Source organism: Tachyglossus aculeatus, chromosome 16 (genome assembly GCF_015852505.1).
Source record: "Tachyglossus aculeatus isolate mTacAcu1 chromosome 16, mTacAcu1.pri, whole genome shotgun sequence".
NCBI lineage: Eukaryota > Metazoa > Chordata > Mammalia > Monotremata > Tachyglossidae > Tachyglossus > Tachyglossus aculeatus.
The window spans coordinates 9,265,396-9,282,432 of record NC_052081.1 but is presented as its reverse complement, the minus strand read 5'-3'; the positions used below and the strand labels follow the sequence as shown (position 1 = coordinate 9,282,432).

At 47.6% G+C, this 17,037-nt stretch overlaps 1 protein-coding gene across 1 annotated transcript in view; it reads right to left on the bottom strand.

The window, feature by feature from the left end:
* The window catches only part of PAPPA2 (pappalysin 2), a 154,988-nt gene that overhangs the window by 46,150 nt on the left and 91,801 nt on the right, over positions 1–17,037 (bottom strand). The window contains exons 14-16 of the mRNA XM_038757813.1: positions 8,294–8,462; positions 6,983–7,160; positions 5,875–6,088 (exon numbers count right to left, since the gene is read on the bottom strand). Coding sequence (XP_038613741.1) covers positions 5,875–6,088; positions 6,983–7,160; positions 8,294–8,462 — 561 coding nt within the window. The remainder of the gene's footprint in view (positions 1–5,874; positions 6,089–6,982; positions 7,161–8,293; positions 8,463–17,037) is intronic.

Here is a 17,037-nt window from a genome sequence, read left to right as displayed (position 1 = left end):
CTTATTTCTCTCAGAACTTCAAAAACGGCATCTCGGCAGAATGAATAGAGAAACCAGGGGCCAAGTAAAAGTGTAAAAGAAATAGGGTCCTTAATAGCCAGCGTTTGAAGGCCATGCGGAAGACTTATGAGGCTGGCGAGGTCTGTGTTTGATGTGAAAGCCTGGATGTCAATCTCGAAAGCTCCGTGAACCATGCAGCAGGGAGCTGGCCCTCTCCCAGGTGTGTAATAGAGTGGCCAGGGCTTGGAGCAGGGAGTCGGTTGCTCTAAAGCCAAGCCAGACTACAATAAATTAGCCTAAAGCTCATAGGAACTGCCAATAGCAGACGATTCAAGGATTCCATGGCTCAACTCTGAACGTATTTACTGTAAACTCAAATCCAGCCAGCCGGATGGGGGTGGGGGGTGAGCAGATGGTGGGATTTTGGTACCTTCTCCTGTGCTCCCACCCACTCATTCACCATTTTTGCATGCTCTCTGGGGGGTGCTATGCCAGGGAACCTGCTGTAACCTTCTGTCCCTGACAACCGGTAACCACAACAACAAAAATAGTAATAATAATGGTACTTGCTAAGCACTTCCTATGTGCCAAGCACTGTTCTAAGCCCTGAGATAGATACAAATTAATCAGGTCAGACACAGTCCCTGTCCCACTTGGGACTCACACTCTTATCCCCATTTTAGAGATGAGGTAAGTGACTTGCCCAGGGCCACACAGCAGACATGTGGTGGAGCCGGGATTAGAACCCAGGTCCTTCTGACTCCCAGGTCTGTGCTCTGACTCTGCTAAGCCACGCTGCTTCTTCAGGTAGTCAGTCTGCACATCTCTGGGTCTCAACATCGTCGAGTGAGAAACCATAGAGTCTGCACCATCTGGTAGAAGATTTTCACGATGAGCGCTCAGAGGATGCGGCTTTGTCCCTTCAGACCCTATGGAGAAACTCTTTTAGCACCCTGGGCTGCCTGATATGCCATCTTTTCTTTCCCTTTCTTTTCTTTCCCTCTCCCCAGCAGGTAAAATCCCGAGTTTTCATTTCGGATGTCCAGGGCTGTGGCTGAGGCCCTGCTTACCAGGCCCTAGAAATCCCAGGCCTGCCTCTCTTCCCGGCAGCTTCACCTCCCAGACTGTCTTCCCCTCATATGCCCACCGTACCCCGTCTGATGGAGTTCCAGCCCTGTTGTGCTGACTCTTTCATTTTCTTTTCATCTCTGCCACATCTATCTTTCTTCCTCTTTCATGGTCGGCTTGAGGCCACCGTGAGACTTGGATGGTTTGGGAGGCTGAAGCTGGGATAAGGGAGCAGGCGGATGGTTTGGGTTGTGGAGGAGAGGGTGGGAGCGTTTTGCTTTTCATATTTAGTGGAGTGTGTGTGTGTGGCACAGAGGAGCAAGGTTTTGGAGGGGATGAAAATGCACCTCTCTGGCAGGGAGCAGGGGTGGTGAGAGGGGAGAGGTGATGGCCAGCTCCTAGCCTGCCAGTTTCAATGCTGCCTTTCTAGGGTGGTGGGAGGAGCCACAGCTCAAGGCTGCCAGGTCTGAAAGAAATGCAGAAGGTAGAGCTCCTGCCCATGAAGCCACAAGTCAGAGAAAGTCTCTCTGTCCAGCCAGAGTCAGATGCGATACCCAGGGTCTGGACCAGACTTGGAAAATGGCCCATGGAGAGCATCCCTGATCTCATCAAATCCCTTAATCCACTGTTCCCCTGACTAAGCAGTGTGGCCTAGTGGAAAGAGCATGGGCCAGGGACCCAGAGGCCCTGGGTTCTAATCCCACCTTGGCTACTTGCCTGCTGTGTGACCTTAGGCAAGTCACTTGGCTTCTCTATGCCCCAGTTTCCTCATCTGTAAAATGGGGATTCAATACCCATTCTCCCCCCGCCACAGACTTTGAGTCCCATGTGGGAGCAGTACTACGTCTAACCTGATTATCTTGTATCTTAGAGCTTAGTAGGGCTTGGCCCATAGTAAATGCTTAACTATTATTAATTACCATTATTATTACTATTAGGGCGGTGGTCTACATCCCCAGGAAATGCAAAGGAGAGCTTTAAGACGTTCATGACCACTCACCCCATAAAACCCTCCCTCCAGACAAGCTTCTCCGCTTGTCTACTTGGCCTGTATTCGGTGACCTTCTACCAGTAGTCTAGCCCACTCCCCCTGGCCCCAGCACCTGTTGTTAGCCACTGGCCTTGCTGGGTGATGGACTCTGAAGGACACCACGCTCTCCAAAGCTAAGGAGAATGGCAACTGCCCTCAAATTTACAGGGCAAGAGGATCAAACGCCTCCTTCCCCTCAGGCTAATAAACTTCATAATCACAAATAGCTTGTCAGGCAACCAGTTGCCCTGCAGTAAAGCCTAGATGGGCAGCTTTAGAACAGATTTATCGCAGGTCCCTTCCACAGACACACCAACTTTGGAAAGGCTGACGTGGCGGGAAGTCAGGAAAAGCAGATGGTAATTGGCCTTGAGAAAATAATTCTAAAATGCCACATCACCTTGTAGGAGGCAACTAAGGAGATAAATGGACTTGCGGAGCCTGACTTAATGAGCCAAGACAGTTGGAATCATTTAGATTCAATTCAATGTGCCTCGATCATCAGAAGTCAAACCCAGCCCGCTCCCCTTTGTGTCTCCCAGACATACAGACGGCGAGCGGCTTTGTGAAAAAAGGAGGTTGAAGTGACATAGGAATGAAAGCTCAAGGAGAACAGCAAATAGAACTTTGGTGCAAAAGAAGAGGGATTTTGCTTTGGGTAAGAGAGTCATCAGGTGAGGTATCTGAGGAGGGATGGTAAGAGTAAGGTGTAATGGTGAATTATATGAAAATCCAGAATTAGGATTTTAACCAGATGAGAATGAACTGTAGTCCCCAAACGAGAGTTAATTGATGGGAATAAAAGTCAGGTCCGGATCTCCCCGATGCAAGGATTGCAGGGGAGGCCGTGAGAGATTGAGGGGTTTAACTTTTCAGCTCCCAGTGCAATATTGGAATTTTCTGAACAATTAAGCAGTCCTTCACTTTTGCCAGAAACTGGCAGGGTGAGAACCCAGTTGTGGTGCATAATGGAATTAAGCTCCAGAGAGGTGAATAACTTGCAGCAGCCATTGTGCTGGGTGAAGGACAAGAATGGTAGAAACCCCATCTTGGGAGACAGGTCACCAATAAAGGGAACATCAGTGGAATTTGTTTTGGGTAATGAACACCATCTCCACTACATCCACTGCCTGGAAAACACGCACACACACACACACACACACACACACACACACACACACAGTTATGAATGGCCATCTCCTAGGAGCCACACTTGTCTATTGGTTGCGTGCTCATCCTGAGTAAGCCAAGTCTCCCTTTCCTGACTTCACAGAGGCAGTATGGCCTAATGGAAGGAGTACGGGACTGGAGGCTGGGAGGCCTGCTTGCTAATCCCTGCTCAGCCACTGCCTTTTAGTGCGACTTCAAGCAAGTCACTAGCTCTCTGAGCTTCAGTTAACTCATCTGTAAAGTGGGGATAAGATACCCGCCCTCCTTCCCTCTTAGATTGTGAACCCCATGTGGGATGGGATTCTGGCATGATCTAGTGACCTTGTAATTACCACAGTGCTTGGCACATAGTACACACTTAATGAATACCATGACTATCCTCTGAAGACTCTGCCGAGCTATTCTACCTGGTTAACACTCTCAGGGAGTTTGTCTATGCAAGGTAGAGCCATTGTGCTGGGTCCTGGATCATGAGCAGACGGTGTGCTTGAGCATTATTTTCCACCTCAGACACTAAGTGGCTGGCCAATTCTGCTGGCAAGCTCCTATATGGAGAAGAAGGCATTCAGGAGATTCAGTCACTACCCCTAGGCACTCCAGAACAGTTGCAGGAGGCTCTGAGCCCTCAACTCAATGCCTTTGTTTTATCCCCAGGACAAACAGACTTCACCTCATCCCAGAACAGTGCTGGGCTCTCCCCATCCTGACTGTGTAGAGCTTTCCCCTTCCTGGGCAAGAAACCAGGGAATTTGCCCTCCTTTCCTCATTCCACAACTCTGGCCCGACACACAGAGACACAATGTCTCTGCTTTAACCCAATCTATGAAACTCACAGAGTTCTTCGGGGTCAGATGGGAGCCTTCAGAATTGATGTTCCAAATGGAATTCCTGGTCCTGACTACTACAGGCTTTTAGCCAGGCTTTTCTGGCTGCATTATGCTATTTACCTTGCTCAGGATTTATGTTTTCATCACACAACCTTGTTGTCCTATATGGTGGAAAGCTGATTATCCAAACAGATATCAAAATCCAGGCAAGTTCAATAGTCCCAGAAAAGATCAGATGATCCAACAAAGCTGAGTGAGACACCCCAATCCAATTTTGCCTGGTTATCCTAACTTGATCTGAATTGAACTCTGTCCCAGTTTGTTCACAAAATTAGCTTTCTACTCCCATTGCTATGTAGCTAAAGGGCAATTTCTCATCCAGGTGAGGGAGGGGACAAAAGGTAGGAATACAAGGGTAGTTTGTAAAACTAAAACACAGTCTTACTGAAATACTCTTCTGAGTATGACAAATAAGGAATTCACATATGGAATAGGAAAAGAAAAACCAAAACAGGGGAGAGGCAGCATAGCTGAGGGTCGGGAAAACTAGATCTAGCCCCGGTTCAACCACTGGTCAGCTGTGTAACCGGGGAAACTCACTTTACCTCTTTGTGTCTCAGTTCCCCCAACTGTAAAATGTGGATAAAATACCTGTTCTCTCTCTTCCCCTTACCTGGTAAGCCTCGGCTGGGACATCAAAGGTGCCTATTCTGATTGCCTTAGTGAAATAATAATAAAGATATTAATAATGATGGCATTTAAGCCTTTACTATGTGCCAAGCACTGAACTAAGCACTGGGATAGGTATAATATAATCTAGTTGCATATAGTCCCTGTCCCTCATTAGGCTCATAGCCTAATAGGAGGGAGAACAGATGTTTTGTATCAACCTCAGCTCTTAGCACAGCATGTAGGAAATGTTATTTTTAAAAGATAAGGTTAACTGAGTCAAGAAAAAAGAATGTCTAGCCTGGGATACTGAGGAAAAATAAAAGGGGAGAGGAGTGACTGTTTCCATACAAAAGGGCTTTAAATCAGGCAAGATTTCAGAGGAGCTTAGATCTGGTACCTCTCCCCCTGCACTTGTTAGGTCAAGTATCTTAATTAGATGAGGGATGGTGGGGAGAACAACATGCTCCTGGCTAACGTGAAGAGCGAGGGATCCCTCTACCCAGAAATGTGATAAGAGGTCTGCATTTCCACTTTGTAAGGCTTGGGACACACTCGCTGCCCTCCTTCCTCAGTTCCCTTCCTCATTCCCGGATGTCCAAAGGGATAAGTTCCAGTTCTTAAACCCAGGGATGTCCCTGGAGCCAGAGGGATGCAGCTGTACGGCTCGCGTGCAGAACAGAAAATAGTGATTTATATACGCCTCGCAGGCATCTAATGACCTCATCCGCAACCGCTGTGTACACGTGTGTAAACCAAGATTTCATCAGTTTACACAGTGCACGTAAAGAACTTATCGCTCCACGCACGGCGCTTGCGGATGTAAACGCTTCCTCCCAACCTGTGGCCACCACAGTGATGCAAACAGCCATCGTCTTAGCCAGCAAAGCTGCGTCAACAAATGGCTGCCACACGTGGCCCGGCCCAGTGGTGGGGAAAGCGAAGGGACTAAGAAATGTGGGAAAAGCCAGACTGCTGCGACTGCAGCTTCACTCCTCACCACCCAAAAGGCCTCTTTCCAGGCCCAAGGCTTGGTGGTTTCTTGAATGGGTCACACGGCAAAGACGTGAGGGTGGCAGTGATTTCCGAGACCAGGGGCATTTGACTTACTTCTTGAGCCTGTTCTCCCCCTTTTCGGCCACGTGATAGCCCGGCTTGCATCTGTATCGGCATACAGAGCCCACGTCGTGATTGCCTTGAAGGCAGCGAGGCACAAGTAGGCTGGCGTTGGGGATGGCCGGAGGGGCGTCACACTCCAGTTTGCAGTAGGCTTCTGGCAGGGACCAAAGCCCATCTTCGAGGCAGATGAGCCACTGGTTCATTCCTAACTCCAGAAGACAGAAAACAGGCAGCTCAGAACAGAGGTTTGTTCCTATGAGCCCCCTCAGTAGACCTTTCTCAGGGATGTTGGGGAGTAGGAGGTGTGGGTGATGTTTAGGATAAGCAACTTTCCCTTCTTCTTCTGGTTGCTATCCCAGAAAACAAACGAACAGTGGCTGGCCGAACCAGGGCAACTGCACTGGACTCCCCTACTAGTTTGGCCCCTCCAAAAAAATCCCACCTCCTCCAGCAAGGCTTCCCCGATGAACTCCCTACACCAGGAGTCAGAGCAACCCGTCAGTCCCCTCTCCCACTTACACAGTGATTGACCTAAAGCCTCCCTCAGCACTTAAATGATTATCAATCGAACAATGGTATTTTTTAAGTACTGTGTTGCAGAGCATTATACTAAGCACACGGAAGAGTACAATACAACAGAATACACACAATCTAAGGTAAAGCCTATTTATTTGGATGACCCCAATTATACATACTGCCATGTCTGTCTCCATTTAGAGTAAGCTCTTTGTGAGCAAGAAATGGTCTCATGTTCCTGTTGTACTGTCTCAAGCGTTTAGTACAGGGGGCTCTGAATACTGCTGTTGCTGCTACTACTGCTGCCCCTTGAAGTAGAGTCCCAGGGAAGCTCCTTTCTGAAAAGGGCTTGGAGCAGCTGACAAGACTTCCTACTGAATTTAGACAGAGCTAGCGTTGTCAGCCTCACCCCCAAGCCGAGAGGCCTGATTTTCTCCCTATGGGCTTTGCTAGTAGAACCCAAGATTAGAGATTGAGGGCAGACCAGGAGAGTCCCCTGAAGACCCTGAACATTAGGGGAAAAGGAGACCCAAAGAGAATGGTAGGACAAACATGCTTCTACAGCCTACAGAGGACACGATACCTTGAAGCTTGGCTGGTGGACTGCAGGTGAAGAAGCAGCGCTTCTGAAAGGCGGTTCCCTCGGGACAGAAGAAGCTCGCGTAGTAGACGTGTGACTGGTGGGGAACACCGCAGTCCAGGGGCTCACAACTGACGGCTTGGTCCCAGCGGCCAAAGACACAGGTAAGCACAGCATCCTTCTGGAGGCAAGAAGCCGAGAGGGGTTTGCACAGATATAGTGGAAAAGGAAAATTAGAGAGCACATCAGGTCCCCAGGGGTGAGTCCCAGAAGCTCTTATTCATCCGGGTCACCTAAAGCAATGGCTTCCCGTTAATACTGTGTCTGAGGGGAGCCTGGGCCTTACCATGGGGCCCAAAGAGCCCACTGTTGCCCGAGATGTGGTTTCAGACTTGAAGTAAGCACTTTAGGGGAGCTGATCCAGCTTACCTGAACCCAGGTAAAGGGTAGTGGAGAACTGAAGCAAAGGCCTGGATATTTCAGCCCCAAACTATGCTCTGTAGAGAGTTTTGACGTTTGAGTTTTGGCCTGAATTATCTGCTGTAATCTCCAGGTTCTCTTAGGTACTGAATCAAAGAAGCAATGCCCCGACCCTATGAACCATGGGATCAACAGGAACAGAGAACGGTGGCCAAACCCCTTATTATAGGTCACGTAACTCTACTCCAAAATCCTGGATATCACTCTTGCCATTCGAATTTTACCTCTTTTCTCAAGACTGACTTTCAACTTCAGGGTTACTCCTGGTTAGTGATTCTCAGACAAGACTTCATGTTCGATGTCACATACTTTCCAAGCGCTTAGTTCAGTGCATTGTCCCCAGTGAATGATCAATAAAACCTTCATTACTATTGCTGCTACTACTTTTACTGACTCTTGCCATCCTTCACACATGGGTCTCCAGACCATCCATGGCCCATGACAAATAAGAACACCCAGGTAATTACTGGAGCTAGTGATTCTAATGCGCGATTACTATAATAATGAGAGTGATACTATTAAGTACTTATGTACCTGTCCCACATGAGGCTCAAAGTTTAAGACAACCTGAATCTTATTCCCATTTTACTGGAGGAAGTCCGGAGATGTTAAGTTTTAGTGACAAAATGGGAAAATTTAAGTGAGAGAGATGATTCTGGACATGCCTGGAATAGGATACTGGGCATAAACAGCTAGGAAAATCCCCACAGATTGTGGAGCTGGCCCTGCCTCCAGGCTGCCCCCCTGCTCCTGGAACTAAGCTGCGCACGATCCAGCCATGGAGAGTGGATGAGAAGTCCTCCTCCGACTCCGGCTGACCCCCAGCCCACTCACCTGTGGGGGGCCGAGTCTCTGATCCCCATTAGCCTGGAGGAAGAATCCTCTGTCACAGGTGACCACACATTTCAGGGGTCCCAGGTCACTGCCCGTGCAGTTCACATAGGCGTGGTCGAGGAGCAGGGGCATGCAGCTCTCCTCCTGCTCGCAAGGGTCCCGGGAGCAGCTGCTTGGAAGAAAGGAATAAGGTTAAGGCAAGTGAATCCTCAGATGGACTTTGAAACCTCTCTCAGAGTCAGGGAGTCCCTCTGGCCCCCAATTCCTTCCCTGCTTCACATGCCCATCTTTGGCATCGCTGCCAGAGGGAGGTTTGGGGTGCGGGTAGATGGCCAGGAGTCCGCTTCCAGCAGCCTGGCCAGGCCAGCCCCCAGCTGACCACAACCTCAATACAGAGTTGCACTGCCATGGAGACCGTTATTGGAAATATCCGACCCCCTAACTGTAAGTTTTGCCCCTGCCTGATGTTCAGTTGGCTGTTCACTGAGTTGCTTTTGGTTTGTTACCGTGGGAAAGGCATGAGCACAGGCAGCTGCTTTCTTCTTGTCTGGCCCCAAAAGACTGAAACCTCGCAGCTGGACCCCTCTAGTCCTTTGTGGGAGCCTGCCCTGGATTGCCCTGCACCAACACCCCGGGTCTGTGGGCATGCCACCCTGCCCTTAGAGAGCAGGCGCTCGCTGGAAGTGATCAGCTACCACATTTCCTGAATGCCCAGTCTTGCTGGACCTAGATCTCGAATCAAATCTGAGCCTGTGTCTTTGGGGAAAGCTTGCTAACTCCACCTCAGTTGTTGCAGCGCCCTGGCAGAGCTCACCAAAGACTTCTTTCCAGGAAATTCCACTTCCTCTCCAACGAAGCAACTACTGAGTCTAAAGAACGGCTTATTGTGGGGGAACTAGGGCTCTTGCTTCCTTCCCCCCAAGGCTAACAATGTAATATGAGAAACTTTCTTGCTCTTCCCCATTGTTCTGTTCTCTTCTCATTCAAATGGGGCAAAGCTGAGGGTGAGAGGCCACACCTATCAATCAATGGTAATTATTGAGCAACTGCAGTGTGGTGGAAGAGCAGCGGGTGGCAAGAAAGCAGATAAAGCCTTTCTCTACCCCCATCCAATTTTCCCGAGTCTAAACAAGGATTAAGCGCTAATAATGAGCTTAGCACTGTACCCCTCACTCTTCCTCCCTCTTTTCCCCCTTCTCTTCCAGTTTCCCTTCCCTCTCTCCTCTTCTGCTTTTTCATTCTCCTCTTCCCCACTCCCCTCTGGCTCTACCTGCCAAAAATCATGTCATCTGCCTTTCTTAAGACATGCAGCCCTCACTGACAGGGTTTAGTAAGGCATGAATTGTAACAAATCTGAGAATTCTCTAGGAAGAGCGATGTTCTTCTTTCTTGTCCAGCAAGTCCACTGTAGTACATTTCCCTTTTGCTTTCCCCTCACAATTCTTTGATATGAAATGATGTATTCATTTATTACAATTATTTACGTTTATAAAATTGTCCCTTTGGAATTCCAGTGCAAATGCCAGGGTTAAAACTACTTGATAAAGCCAATGAAGCCACAAAAGCACCCAACAGCATATTATATATGGCAATTTTAAAAAGCATCTTCAGAACCTAATTCAATGAACTCAAAGGCATGCATAAGCACACTGCTCTCAGAAGATGATCTAGAGGGATGGGTGAAAGCGTTATAAATGCTCAAGAGTTCCCACAGATGATAAACAGATGCACAGAGTGATGACCAGGTTCCACAGCAAATGGAGGAGTCAAATCAAGCAGTCCTACTCCAGGTTTGCTGTGCTCACTTCCAGACAGCATTCCCAGTAGGTGGGTGAGAACTGTGTAAGCTCCTCAGTAGACTGTAAGCTCCTTGTGAGTAGGGATCTTATCTACCAACTCTACTGTATTGTACTTTAGGTGCTTAATACAAGTGCTCTGCATTCGGTAAGCTCTCACTAAATTCCAATGATTGACAACAATGCTTGTTGACATGTGCTGATTTCAGCCAGGTCAGTAGCAAGAGTCTTGGGTCTGACCAGACAGCTACCTATTGACCATGGCTTTCCCCTACACCATTGTGGTTTCTAGTCTCCCAAGCTGCCCGCTGTTATAAACCCGAGAAGTGAAAATGAGGACTACTGTTTCCCAAATTTAAAGGCAGGGATCGTTTCTACCAACAGTTTTGTATTCTCCCAAGTGCTCAGCATTCTGCTCTGCATGCAATAAGTGCTCAATAAATACCGCTGATTGAATATAACATACAGAATCTGTGATGGCTGTCTCCCAAGGATGGACATGAACACTGACCAGTCTCCCAGCCGAAGCATACGTTGTGCTGGGTTTGGACCCAGAAGAACAAAACGTGCATTTGGAAGGGAACCAAGGTAAATGGTGCAGAAAAAGACTTTGTTTTTAATGTCTTTAGTAAAAATCTAAGGTGACACACAGCTTAGACAGTTTTCACTCCCTGCATTTTACAGGGAAAATTCCTTACAAAACTAAAACTCTTTCTTATCTTCCTCAATCAACAGCACCACCAGAAGAAATTTAACGCTGAATTTATAAAGTTTTGGGAGGAAGAGGGAGTTGTGGGGACCCCCATTTACCCAGGACTCTAAAATAGTATTGTTTCACAAAGGGCTGTTCTCATATTGAGACATCCACATATTATTTTGCTTAAGTTCGTGATTTACACTACAAAACCTGTAACATGATTCTTTCTCACCTCTAACAAAAGCCCAGACATCAGGAGCCAAGAATTAATGGTGAGTTCAAGGCTTCTCTCCAAACTTGCGTTCTGGGGAGCCAGGAGGGCGTAGAGAGGAGAGGGAAGTGGAGAACCCAGACTGCACACACACACCAGAGGTTGTCCCCAGAGGGATCCGTTGATCATTCAGCTATGCAATGAATTTTCACTTGCATCCACATAAATCCACCCAGTCCACATGCAGAAGTGCGGTCTTCAACACCATCATATGCACACAGATTCCCACAGCCGCAGACCAACGTTGCTCCCAGAACCAGACGGCTTTCATCATCCCATTCCACGAGGCACCCTCTGCTCTCCTCTCTTGGGATGCCCAGCACTGAATTTGTAATGAAAGAGAAACTGGGTGGCCTAGTGGATAGAGCATGTGCCTCCGAGTCAAAAGACCTGGGTTTCTAATCCCAGTTCTGTCACTTGTCTGTTGTGTGACCTTGGGCGGGTCACTTCTTCTCTGTTCTCTCATCTGTAAAATGGGGATTAAGACTGTGAACTCCATGTGGGATACAGTCTGTGTCCAACCCGATAAGCTTGTATCTACTCCAACGCTTTGTATAGTGCCTGGCACATAGTAAGCACTTAACAAATACCATTAAAACAAGAAAAGATGGTGGGGCTCAGGGGAGGATGCAGCCTTTTTTTTTTTTTTATCTCGGAGGGGTCACCCTGAAGTCTAGTGGCACTGGGCGGGACTGAGCCCAAGTATTCCCTGACACAAATAAGCACTTGGGTGGCATTCACCTATCTCCAAAAATACTATGAATGAATTATCAGCCTCTTCCCAGGCAGGTTACAGGGGAAACAAGAATGGCCCATCCATCAGCTACCACCGACCCCAAATGATCTAGAATCGTGGGGAAAGGCAAATCAGGATAGTTAAGCATCAAAGGTTGGAGTCTGCAGGCTGAGTTCCCTGCTGGCAGCTGAAGCCTAGGGCTTCAATGATTCCTCACTTTTTGTACAGCACTTTTGTCTTTCTAAAGCACTTCAACATCAAATATTACATTTTATCCTCACAACATTCTAAGGGGAAGAGGCAGGTCTTACTAGAGCCATTTTACAGATGAACAAAATGAACAAAATTATGTTGCCAATCTGTACTTCCCAAGCGCTTAGCACAGTGCTCTGCACACAGTAAGCGCTCAATAAATACGATTGATGATGATGATGATGAAGGCCAGAAGTTAAGCCACTTGCCTGAGATCACAGCAGATTAGGGGCAGAGCTGAAGCTAGCACCCAGGACTCCTGGCTCCTGGCCCGAGACTCTTGCCAATAGACCATGCTGCCTTCCATAGATTGATACCTAACTTATTGTGGGCAGGGAATGTATCTGTCTACCAACTCTATTAGATTGTATTCTCCCAAGCACATAGTATGATTCTAGGCACCTGGTACACGCTCAATAAATACCAGTGATTGAACAAGCAAATTTGGGCAGCAGCATGGCTTAGTGGAAAGTGTCCAGGTCTAAGAGTCCGAGGGGCTGGGTTCTAAAGCCTGGCTCTGCCATTTGCCTGCCGTGTAAATTACTTTAATGTCTGTCTCCCCACATGGGACTGTAGACAGGAATCCTGTTTCCCTATTGTATTGTACTCTCCTAAGCACTAAGTGCACTGCTCTGCATGCCATACATGCTCAAGAAATACCAATGATTGGTGTGACCTGGGGCAGGTCACTTAACATCTATGGGCCTCAATTCCTTCATCTGAAAAATACGGATTCGATACCTGCTCTCCCTCCTGCTTCGACAGTGAGCCCCAGGGGGGGCAGGGGCTGTGTCTGAGCTGATTACCTTGAATCTACCCTAGTGCTTAGTAAATATCTCAATTATTAGTGGAGCCTTTACCATATTTTGGTGGGAATGACAAGGGAATGGAAAACATGTCCAAATTAGGACAGGGTGGGCAGACAGGAATGGGAAAAATCTCGATTTCTTTGACCAATACAGCCTTACTGAAACCAACTCCAGAAGACAATACAATAGAGAAGCAGCAAGACCTGGTGGAATGAGCACAGGCCTGGGAGTCAGAGGACCTGGGTTCTAATTCTGCCTCTGTCAATTGCTGGCTGCAAGACCGTGGGCATGTCACAATTTCTTTTAGCCTCAGTTCTTCTCTTCTCCTTCCTACTTAGAACTCATGAGCCCCATGCAGGACAGGGACTGTATCCAACCTAATTAACTTGTGTCTACCCTCATGTTTAGAACAGTGTTTGACATATAGTAAATACTTAACCAATACCATAAAAAACATAGCCCTGCCTGACCCCAAGGGCTCATCCAGGGGTAAAGCAGAGTGATGGGGTTTGAAAGTCCTAGGATCAACAGTATCCTTAGAAAAGTCTCTGTTAGCCTTCTCTGAGGAAGAGAACTCCAGCATGCCAACCTGTTGGTGTCAGGGCAGGAGATGTCCTAAAACACTCCGCTGTCCAGGGGTGGGATGTGATCTCAGTGTCCACGGAGGGTAACATTCTCTTCAGGCCAGGGAGACAAAGAGTCCTAAGTAATGGAGCAGCATTACAAGTTCTGGTTTAGGGGAGCTTGCTGCCAAAGGAATTAACGTGAAGTAACACATGCTATTTTAGCAGTGACTACATCCAATTAACTCATGTCAATGCCGTGTATAAATGTGAACCAAGAGAAGTCACACACAAACTACCTCTGCCCAGCCAGGGACTACAGCGGGGGGTCCCTAAGCCACGGTTTCCACTGTTACTGGAGTGGAAGAGCCCCTTCAGAATGGGATGGAAGTCGGGGGGTGGTGGGGGGCGGGGAGGCGGGAGATGGGGTGTGGGCGGGAGGGAGTTGTAGGAGAGGAAAAAGTGGCATGAAATGAGACCGAAGGGGGAAAAAAGGAAAAAAAGAGCAAAGTCCTTTTTTACTCAGACCTGTTTATGAAGTGAGAAATGGTTTTAGGGCAGCCGTTGCAAATTCTTTCACTAGCTTATATTTCCATTTGCTTCCTTTTTGAAGAATTTGTTTTATGAGCATGGTGTTTGTCAGGTCGTTAGCTTCTGATGGCATCTGGTACCAATTGTAAATCTCCCACTCCCTCCCCACCCACTCCCTGATCCCATACACCATTTCTCTGAATGCAGTCTGCTTTGCTCCTTAGCTTTCTTAGCTCACTTTCAATTGCCCCTCCGTGGCCCATTCTTTACCCCTACCTAATTCATTTCAGCTCTAATTGGACACATCCCATCACCACCATTATGGTACCCTTAAACACTTCTTCAGCACCTCGCCTCTGGGGTCCTCAGAGGACTTTAGTGGAAGAGTGGAATGAAGTCTCATGATATCCCAGGGAGGTAGGAAGCTGGTATTTATCTTGGTTTGATAGGCGAGGAAACTGAGCACTTTGAAAACTTGCGTGGGGCCACACAGCAAGTCCAAGGCATAAATCCCAGTGCTCCGTTCACGCCGATCCTGGGATGCAGATATGTCTAAGACTTTGCTGGACTGCATAACACATCAAAGCTTCTCCCATGATTACTGCCATATCGCCATGCAATTCTTGCCATTTCAATTAATAATAACAATAATAATTGTGGTATTTTTAAGCACTCCCTGTGTGCCAGGCACTGTTCTAAGTGCTGGGGTAGATACAAGGTAATCAGGTTGGACACAGTCCCTGTCCCATGTGGGGTTTACAGTCTTAATCCCCATTTTACAGATAATAATAATAATGATGGCATTTAACTGAGGCACAGAAAAGTGAAGTGACTTGCCCATGGTCACACAGCAGACAAGTGGCAGAACTGGGATTAGAACCCAGGTCCTTCTGACTCCCAGATCTGTGCTCTATCCACTAGGCCAAGTTGCTTTGGTATTCATTCTGGGCCTACTGGGTAGAGACCACTGAACTACGCATTGAGGAAAGTACAACAGAAGCAAAAGAGGTAATCCCTGCCCTCTGGGGCTTACCTTCTAATCAGGGAGACAGGTAGACATAAATGATTTATAAATAGAAGATCAAGGATAGAACAGTAAATAGGTGTTTGTCAGGACGAAATAGCTTGGTAATTGAATGTACAAGTGAATAAACATTTATGCTAGAGGGCTGAGAATGGGTGTCAATGTGCATGAGAGCCAAAGAAGGGAATAACTACACAAACTGCCCCAGACCCACTGAGGTCAATAAACAAATACCCCTGCCCAAGATGACATCTGATACAATCTCAAAGAAATGCACTTGTGACCAGGATGGTACTGTCCATAACTGAGGAGAGCAAGATGAAATTCTGGACTGGAGAGAGACATGTCATTTTCCTACAGCCTAAGTGGATGGAATAGAGCTCAGCATGTACTGAGTTCCTGAATTCTGGCCGATCAGATCAGATACTGACTCCACCAAAGGCCTCCTTGTTCTCTGAAATAAGCAGAACATACAGCTTCTTGAAGTTTTATGGGAGATTCTCTGAAATCACCCCATATTTAGAACAGTACATTATCTACAGGCTCCATTGTGGAACGGTGTTGGGCAGGAATCGGACCATAAGAAGTAGGAATTCAGAGAAGCAGTGTGTCCTAGTAGAAAGAGCCTGGCCCAGGGAGTCAGGGGACCTGGTTTTAAATCCCGGCTGTGCCACTTGTCTGCTGTGTGACCTTGGGCTAGTCACTTCACTTCTCTGGGCTTCAGTTACTTCTTTGGTAAAATGGGAATTAATTCCTCCTCCTTCAATGATATTTATTGAGTGCTGTACTAAACGCTTGGGAGAGTATGATACAACAGAATTAGCAGACACTTTCCCTGCCCATAATGAGCTGACAGTCTAGAGGATCTTGGAAGGATTGATTCCTGAATCCCAGGCACCTACACCTCTCTCCTCTTCCTCCCATCCCTCATGATCCTGCCTTTCTTCTTCTAAATGCTGAGTCCCACATCCAGAGGATGGAAGGCCAGTCAAAGCAGAAGCTTTACAGTTCCAAGAGTCTCCTAATAGCCTGTGAGCAGCCCTGCAAGGGGAAGAAAGAGGGGACCTATTTTCTGTCCCAGGCTCTACAAACATGCTGAAGGATGTCCCTCCCTCCACCCCACATTTCCAACCACCTCCTGCACATCTGCATTGCCCTTTCTCCCACCTGCATGGGTGGAAAAATCAGTCACCCACCCAATGCAGCAACTCTCGCCCAAGTAACTCAGTGCACTTTACCAACATTGTCCTGCTCCCCGTTCCCCTGGATTCAAGGAGCAGCTTCAGCACAGAGGAGACCAGATGAGGTACCGTGTTGGCGCCAAAGCCCGGAAGGTCCCATGGATCCATGGATTCTCAGTCTGCTGCAACACTCCCATCTGACTCTGACTCTCCCTCCCACCCCAGCGAGGTCATCCCTGGGGTCACCTCAAGTCCTTGAGGAACTGGGGAGCTTTGACCAACCCCTGGAGTTCAGCTGAACATTCCTGCACTCTCCTGTCAACCCCAAAAGTTTGAAATGCATTAAAGTGCCTGAAATCTCACCCCAAGCCCAGTGTGGAAACAGCCCAAATTGAGGGCCACAGAGAGCCTCTGGACCTAAGCTTCCCCTGCTCATCTGTCATATTATGTTTAAATCATTCTTGGAAAAATAAGTTGGGCAAGAAATGTAGGAAACAATTTAGCAGCAATAATTCCTTCCCTGCTTAGAAGAAAGACAACAAAAAACAGACTTCATGTTAATTTGCTAAATTGCTTTAGGGAAGGAGAGAATACAGTGTGTAAGAATACAATACAGATTTACTGTCCACAGTCCCTTTCTCAGCAGCAAACCCAGGCACTCCACTCACTAAAGAGCACTAAAAGCAAAACCAGGGAAAAATGACAACGACAGGGCAAAAGAATGAACAATCTCTTTCACCTGTGGGGGAAATAGGAGAGACATCCTGAGTTGTCTGACTACATAATGGGGGCAAGACTCAAGAGAACCTAGCAGAAGAGGGAACACCATTTCACACTGAGGGATGTCCTGAGGGGACTGGGTCCTACATATCCATCTCAAAACA